At 39.8% G+C, this 8,118-nt stretch overlaps 2 protein-coding genes across 2 annotated transcripts in view; both read right to left on the bottom strand.

The window, feature by feature from the left end:
- LOC103147289 (integrin beta-1-binding protein 1-like) overlaps window positions 1–1,782 on the bottom strand; it is a 3,605-nt gene extending 1,823 nt beyond the window's left edge. Inside the window, exons 1-2 of the mRNA XM_016678274.1 lie at window positions 1,741–1,782; window positions 718–911 (exon numbers count right to left, since the gene is read on the bottom strand). Coding sequence (XP_016533760.1) covers window positions 718–911; window positions 1,741–1,782 — 236 coding nt within the window. The remainder of the gene's footprint in view (window positions 1–717; window positions 912–1,740) is intronic.
- Window positions 1,783–3,740: 1,958 nt separating this feature from the next.
- Window positions 3,741–8,002, bottom strand: LOC103147270 (integrin beta-1-binding protein 1). The gene is made up of 7 exons (XM_007565526.2): window positions 7,879–8,002; window positions 6,360–6,474; window positions 6,199–6,277; window positions 5,985–6,115; window positions 5,364–5,456; window positions 4,537–4,686; window positions 3,741–4,461 (listed from the first exon to the last, which is right to left on the bottom strand). Exons 2-7 carry the CDS (start codon window positions 6,429–6,431, stop codon window positions 4,390–4,392), a joined length of 597 nt encoding a protein of 198 aa, XP_007565588.1. The 5' UTR covers window positions 6,432–6,474; window positions 7,879–8,002; the 3' UTR covers window positions 3,741–4,389.
- Between the last annotated feature and the right edge of the window lie 116 nt (window positions 8,003–8,118).

Here is an 8,118-nt window from a genome sequence, read left to right as displayed (position 1 = left end):
AGCTGTTCTTTCGTTTTATCAGCTTCCTTCGTCTGGTTCTGAGCTGGAAACTAAGCTGTCACTCTGAACAACTTTATAACCCATCCATGGTCAGCAGTGGCCATCTTTACTGCCATAAACGGAGCGCTGCTTTAAACTGTTCACACAGAAGTCTAATTGCGGTTCCATTTAATTACCGTAGTAGAAAAAACAACCATGCAGATAAAAAATAGGTTATCAGCAAGAAATTGTGTTTAAGCATCAAGACCTGCTGTGTGAACAGGGACCATTAAAGCCCCAGTAAAGGTGAGCAAACTCTGCTTACTTTTGTGACTGTAGGATGGAAAAACTTTGACCTTTCATGCTTCCTAACCAAATGGCTTCCTTTGGCATCTAATGGTTTCTATGGAGACCACAAGATGTCACACTTTGCTGCTGTTGATCTTTGAAGATTAGCTTCCTCTACTGGCTAGTAGCACACAGACTGTGTCACGTCATATTTATACCCCAGAGAAACAATAGCTGTATATTGTCAGGGGACTAATCACTTTGTTGGTAATTATTCCTTAAAATTTAGATTTTTCTAAATTTTCTGTGTGAAATAATGGTGCTGCAATAAAAACACTATTTATTTAGCGTTTTTTACATCTTCAGAAATAATTGTGTGTTTTTTAGATGATCTAATTCAGTAAGAGCTGTTTATTTTTTCCTCCATTTGGTTTTCAGTTCTTTTCTAACCTTTCTGTCTTTCTTCTGCACAGCTGGGCCACATAGAAGGAGATCCAATGAGAAGAGGCGCCTTCCCCGTCACCTTCGTCCTCTTCATCACCGACTGACGGACCGTTCGGGTCCTCTGGAGGCGTCACAAGATGCTGCGTTGGTCGGCAGCCATCCGTCTGAGGACCCTTGAGGTTCAGCTCCTCACTCAGAATCTAAAGAAATCAATGTTTTCACTGAACAATCTTTGGCAATAAACAAACTCTTTCTGTCACAAACCATGTTTTAACAAAATGAAGGTCACATGAACAGTGTTTATTTCATCTCTAGAGCCGCAGTGTGCAGGAAAATCGATTTTAACACCTCTAAATGTGAACTTAGACAACATGCTTACATTCCATACCTGTGCATGTAGATGCAGTGTTTGTAGATCTTTAGTGACGCTCCTGTGTGGAGGATTTTTCCTAATGGTGCTAAATTAACCTCAGTATTCTCCAAGCCAGCAGAGCTGCTCCTCCTCCTTCCCTCCGCAGCTGGAAGAAAAACACTTCCTGACTTTTGTGATGAATTTATGCTAATGCATCTCTCACACACACACACACACACACACACCTGTTTTAGTTTCATGTAGTGGTCTACCATCGGCTTGGGTATGTGACTCATAGTCAAATAGAAATGTATCAGAATGGTCAAGCAGCTTTTATTTAAACAGAAAATAATTATTAGTTATAATATCTGTTCATTATAAGTGTGAAACAGAATCTTTCAGATATCACATGCCAACACCGCCATCGATAGCTGGCTGGACGGTGTTTTAACTGCAAAAACAAGCGGGGGAAGCAATAGAAAACTCATTCTGGTTTCAGTTGACGAACGTTTTGTTTGCTTATGTTACCCACTGGTGGAATGGCAGCCTGGGAGGACAGCTGTGTTGCTTATATTGCCAACAGCCACTGTTAGGTTATTATATTGACGGGCTACAAGCTCAGATAGTATCCACCCAAACCAGGTCTGTACCTTTATCCACCCAAACCAGGTCTGTACCTTTATCCACCCAAACCAGGTCTCCGCCGGTAACCGCCCCATTCCTTTAGGTCACACAGCAACTTCTAAACAAGCTGGTTGTTGCGTTCTTGATAAATGATGAAGGTCTTTGGTTCTCATTTCATATGAAAAGAATGAGACGTTTGTGTTGGAAGTGATGAGTCGTCTGTGCATAATAAGCTGCATGTTACAAGAAGAGATTTAAAACTGTTGGAATGTGAAGTAAAGTGGGAGAACTGTTGTCTTTAGTAACAGGCTGCTTTCTTTAGTCGGCATCAAGCCTGAGACCCTCAACACAACCACCCAGGAAGGTCCTCACTGTTTGGGCTCATGACATGTAGATGCTTTTAAAAATAGTGTACTTAACGTCATCGTAGTTGCAGAGCAACTTATTGTTGATATTGTTGATATTTAAGCATTTAACCTGAAATCAGAGCCTTCCATGGATTTGTGAATGACAAGAAGAGGATCTGTCTCTTCGTTCAATGTAAGAACTCACTGGAAACAAGATGTAATGACCTATTTATGTAAATAGATTTGGGTTTTGTTTGAGTATTTAAGAGGTCAGAGCGGTTAATGTCTTCCAGCGACTTCCGCCATGAGACAAACTGTCTGATCACCACTAACCTGACTCCTAACGTGCAAGGAAATGGGAAAAGTTCAACTGGAAAAATAAATTATGGAATAATGTCATAAGGCTTTGTGTGATTGTTTGGAGTTTTTAATTGACTCATTTACTGTCCAACAGCAACCAGTTTTTTCCCCACCAAGCAGGCAAAAAGAAAAACAAAAACACGTTTTCAAAGCTTTAAAATAATGCACTAAGGGCTCCCTCTACTGGTGAGAATTTAAAAATGCACACATCACCTTCTCCCAAAATACGAACGGACAAATCCAGACAGAGTTGAAAAAAATATGAACCCAATCAAAACCCCAATAAATGTATCTGGAATGATTTGCTTAAGTATTTACAACCCCAGAACTTTGGCCCATTACAATCACGTTTTATTTGGATTATACCAACACATAGCGGTGAGTAATTAAGTGAAAGGGCAATATTACATAGTTTTAAACATCTGAAAAGTGTTATTCCTTCACTCTGATGGCCCTGAATAAAATCTGATGCAACCAATTCCCTTCAAATGTCACCTCATTAGAAAATTAACCTCGGCGTAAACACGATTATTCTGTAGGGGAGCTAATTTTTCAGTTAGCTTCTCATAAATTACTTTTCTGGTTTACAAACCAGCCAACTTACTTGCCTGCTTTGTCAACGTTCAGTTGAATAAAGTCCATCATCTCTGAAGTTTTGGTTTTCGACTGTTAATTCCACAGTTGGCCAGATGTTTATATTTATGCTGCCTTTTGAAGTGAGTGAAGACTGTTTTCGCAGGTCTGTTTCCTCCCCTTGTTGTTTAATTTTTTTTAAGAAACAGCGAGTGGCAAATATACAACAAATGAATTAAATGTACAGAAAAACACATGAACAAACAAACTTTCAAATATAAAATGTAGCGCATTAGCAGCACTAATATGTTGGATTAGCGCTTCAGCATTAGCTTCTGCTACTCATGTTTGTGTATCACTTTATTGTTAGCCAAACTGTTTGATTAGTGTTTTCAAGTTAGCATAAATACCATATTGGCATAGCGTACTAGCGGAACTACTGCTTTAGCATTAGCGTTGTTTGATTAGTGCTTTAAGTTTAACACAGCTAACACACCCACTCCACAGGAAAACACGGTAGTAGCAGCATCATTCTGTGGGGTTGCTTTTGGTTCATTTGTATAGAGAATCTGAGCAGTACAAATAAATAAAACCGGTTTTACAATGTGAATAACTTAAGGCTGAGGTAATGGTTCACCTTCCTGCAGTATATTACTGTGTAGGGTTGGCCTAGTCAAAGAAAGGACCTAAATCTAACTGAAGCTGGATGCTTTCCATCCAACTTGACTGAATTTAGTTGATTTTAAAAATTAAAAATCACTCAAAATCCCACATAAAAAGCACCACATCAAGTCATTTATTTTTTTTTTCCTCACATTTTGAACAAAGTGAAACAGAAAACTTATCGTACAACATGAAGTCCACAACTGTAAACAGAAGTCCCGCAACATGCACATAAAACAGAATATCTGCAGACATAATCACTGTAATAAATCAATTCAAAACAAGGATTTGGTACCAAATGTTTTTACCAATTAAACTAAAAATCTAAAAACAGAGGTTTTAAAAACTGACTGTACCAATACTGTCATGAGGAAAACAACATGATGATCGTTTCCTCAGAGAGGAGCAACCTTTGAACTTGTACCCTGTTGTTTTGGTGCCGATTAATGTTTCCCATCTACTGCAAACGGGCTGGAGCATTTTGTACCATTTAGCATTTCAATTTATATTAAATCACTTTTTAGAAATGCTCTGCTTTTTGGTGTTTAGTTTGAAAATACAAAAGTAAACAGAAATACATTCAATGAGGGGGTAAATAAAACACTCACAGTAAATCCGTCAACCACGGGTTGGTTAAATATTTAAAACACTGAAAGGTGACCAGACGCAGCACCCTGGATACCTTCTGCTACAAAGCAGGTGCATCCTGGGTAAGCTAATGCTACGCCGGCGGCTGATGGGCGTAAAAGCAGAGCAGCGTCAGGGTTTGTTTGACGACAGGGCGCAGTCGAAAGAGGCCGACAGCACCTTGCAGATGTTCTGAGCTTGCTCCTGTTCAGACACAGACGGATCAGTTGACGATGAAAACGAACCCCAGCAGGTGCATTAATATTTAAAAGCACTTACCGAGCTGCTGCACTGGTACACCCAGATGCTGCACTGCTGCTGCTTCGTGTCAGTGGTCTTCAGAGCCAGCAGGTTCTTCCCGGCGCCCAGGCCGTCGTCGTAGCACAGCATGCGAACGATCAGGTAGAGAGGGTGTCGATGCAGCACGTCCTGCCCAGAGGACACGACAAAGTGCATGAAGGGATTCGTGACTGATTAGTTATCTAACCATCGGGTAATTTACTTATTGATTAGTCGTGATTAAATGATTGATCAACTAATCGTCAGCTAACAATTGATTAGTCATTAATTGGTTAATTGTCAGCTAAATTAGTTATTGAGTAGTTGTGATTAATTGTTCAATTAATCACCAGCTCATTTAGCGATCAATTAATCAGTTGGTTGATCATCAAGTCTTTTAGTATTTGATTAATCGATAAGTGTTTACAGACTGAAAAACATGCCAATTCCTGAAACACTCACAGCAGTAATAAAATCTAAAACTACAAAATATACACACATATGCATGTATTCATATACATTTTGCATGTGAGATGGAAAACCTTCTGTCTGCAAATGTGATCTACACAGAATCCCTCAAGTGGCATTTCAGCTTCACCTGGTTCAGATTCTCTGAAGAAAATCTCCCATTAAGCACCTTTTATTACCCGATTATTAATTGGTTAATCCAATAATATTCAAGCAGAACAGACTGAGCTGCGGTGTTTTTATTATTTTTTAGCTGTAGAAAAGATAAAAAAAATCTTTATAAATATGTTTTACCTTTGCATGCGAGAAAACTAAACTGTGTTTTGTTTTTAAAACCAAATGGTAGCTGAGCTACTCACACACTGGTCTACTGACGCCACTTTGACCCCGTGCTTGGATACTCCCAGGACCATCTCCTCATCTCCAGGAACAAACGGCAGTTTTCCATCTTGCTGTGAAGAAATGCAGGATATTCCATTCTTACACCAAATATAACATGTTTGTTTTGCCACGTGTGGTTTCAACTTAATGATTTGTCTAGGCGTGCACAGATTTATCAGCAGGCCGATTTATCGGTGCCGATTTTATTGAGTTTGGAGATCAGTGATTGACCGATACTTATATGTGAAACTGATCTTATCCGCAGATCTTAACTACCTCGGCAAAGGTTTAAAAACCAACCACTGTCCTTCTGCTGTGCAGTGACAGGTTTGACTGTAAGCTCCGCCCACCAGGTCTGCATGTTTACAGGTAACAATAATCGCCCCACTGTTCCCAACTCAGTGACTTTCTTGCGACATTTCAGACAAAAAAATGGTTTTGGCCAAAATTGGAATGGGCCGGTCAGGCTTTTTAAAGATCGGTAATGAGCCAGAAAATTGCAGTTGGTGCACCACTAATTTTGGCCCTGATGGTTAAACGTTTGCACACCTCTGTTGTAACCTTTAGCCACTGAATTACATTAAGTCTTGGGTTTTTACCTGCGCAGCATCGATGTAACTGATGAGGTCCAGAGGCTCCTGGAGTGTTTTGCTCATCTCAAACTGCAGGTTCTCGATGGATCCGACGTATTTCACCCGGAACTCGGCGCATGCTTCCGACGCGTTGTTTCCTGCGGGGAATCGGCTTCAGTTAGCAGACAGAGAACGAAACCTGCGCCAAGTTTTAGCTCATCCTCACAGCGTTCCCTCTGACCTGAGCTCTTGTTTGAATCGGTGTCGAGGCTGGCGACGGTGCTGGACCTGGACAGTCCTCCCAAACTGGAGTCGACGGACTGTGGAGGGACAAAGAGCTGGGTTAGAATGGCACTTGGAGGTTCTGGTTCTGGCGTAAAGCAGCGCGTCATCTCTTCGTGCCTTGCTCTTGGTGCTGATCTCACTGCTCTGTGAGCTGCTGCTACTGTGCCGCTTCTTCACTTTCCGAAACATCCTTCACCATGGCGACCGCATCCGAAGCCTCAGGCCTGCTGACCTGCATCGACACAAAACAAACGGATCAACGGCAGAAGCGCTGCGGTGTTCTACACCTTGGCCGCCACCAGGGGGCGCTGTGAAAGGTTGCATTAGATGAGAAGAAAACGTGCAAAAATAAAAAAGATTTATCATCTTTTCCTTACTCTTACATTTTTCTTCTATTCCTACCGCAATAAATCAATTAATCGCATGATAAATTAAAACTGGATGATAAAAATCCTCAGTGTGGTGCAACTAGCCTTTTCTTGAAGGATAATTTTGCTTACATAATTTTATTTTTAATTTTTTTGGATATTTAAAATGTCTTCCAGTTCCAGTGTTAAAGTTTATTGATCTGAGAAAGTGTTCTTCCATTATTATGCCATTAAAAACAATATTATCGTTTATCGCAATACGCTCTCGAACAATTTCTCATCCAGCAAAATTTATCGTGACAGGCCTATTTTCATCAGAAATCTTTTTCTGTTTTTCAATCATTTTTAAAAGTAAAATATAAGTTAACATAATTTTTTAAATGTTATTTCAGTTAAATTCATCGAGCTGCTTTACTCTTCAAGCCAGCAAGAAATGAAAATGTTTCTGACAAGAAAAAGACCAAAGGAATCGTAGAAACCATAAGAAATGTGGGAATGAAATAAAATGTTAAGGATTGTTGAACATGCATATTATGAGGTAATAAAGTTATAACATGTTATCTGGTAATAAAAGTTTCTGCCACAGAACTCAAGGCTTTTAAATAAATTGATGTAGAAAGTAGTGCAAAATTTAAAAATATGTAGGTGTAAAAGACAAAGAAATGAGAAACCTCAAACACCAACCTGAACTTTCTAAATACAAATTGTCTGTGTAGGAAAACATCTAACTGCATCACCCTGAATCTGCTGTGCAACACGATGGAGGGAGAGTCGTGATATGGGAATGTTAAGACTTGAAAACTGATTTCCACAGACATTTTCTAAGTTTTTTACTCTGAAGAACAGGTAGAACTTTCAGTTTCCAGTTGTGCATCTTTTTAAGAGGTTAAGAACAAAAGCACGCCACACTTTTTAGATTTTTCGGGGATTAAAATAAATGAAAACTATGTATTACTTTCCTTCTGCTTCCAAGGTCTGCACTACTTACTGCACTGAGGTCTGTGGCTGGATCAAACTACAGGTCCGTATCATCTGATTTAGCGTCTGGAACCAGACGGAATGGACCGGTGGTGGATCAGAACCAGAACCAGAGCAGGTTTAAAACCAGCTCAAGGCTGCTGCTTCCTGCTGAAGCCCGTTAAATTTCAGCAACATGCTTCTAAATGAAACTCCTCCCGCAGCAACACGTTTATTTACAGATGGAGTTTTAACAGAACCGCAGAACCGAACCGGATCCTCTGCTCGGAACCGGGTCAGTCACGGCTTACCTGTCCGAACCGCCAAACTTCAGATGTTTGTTTTGGATGTTTTTCTTCTTTCAACTAGTTTCCAGTTTTGACTCTTCGGTTCCTCTTTGAGCCGACACCCAAGCCGCCTTAAAGGGGACGCAACCAAACTAAAAATAATAATAATAATAAAAAAATTTAATTAAATCAGTAAACATTAAAATTACTAGAATTGATATTAATGCGATATTTATACACTAAGAAAATATTTCTAACAAGCCT

This window comes from Poecilia formosa, unplaced genomic scaffold (genome assembly GCF_000485575.1).
Source record: "Poecilia formosa unplaced genomic scaffold, Poecilia_formosa-5.1.2 Scaffold178, whole genome shotgun sequence".
Classification (NCBI taxonomy): Eukaryota; Metazoa; Chordata; class Actinopteri; order Cyprinodontiformes; family Poeciliidae; genus Poecilia; species Poecilia formosa.
This window is presented reverse-complemented; position numbering and strand designations above follow the sequence as displayed.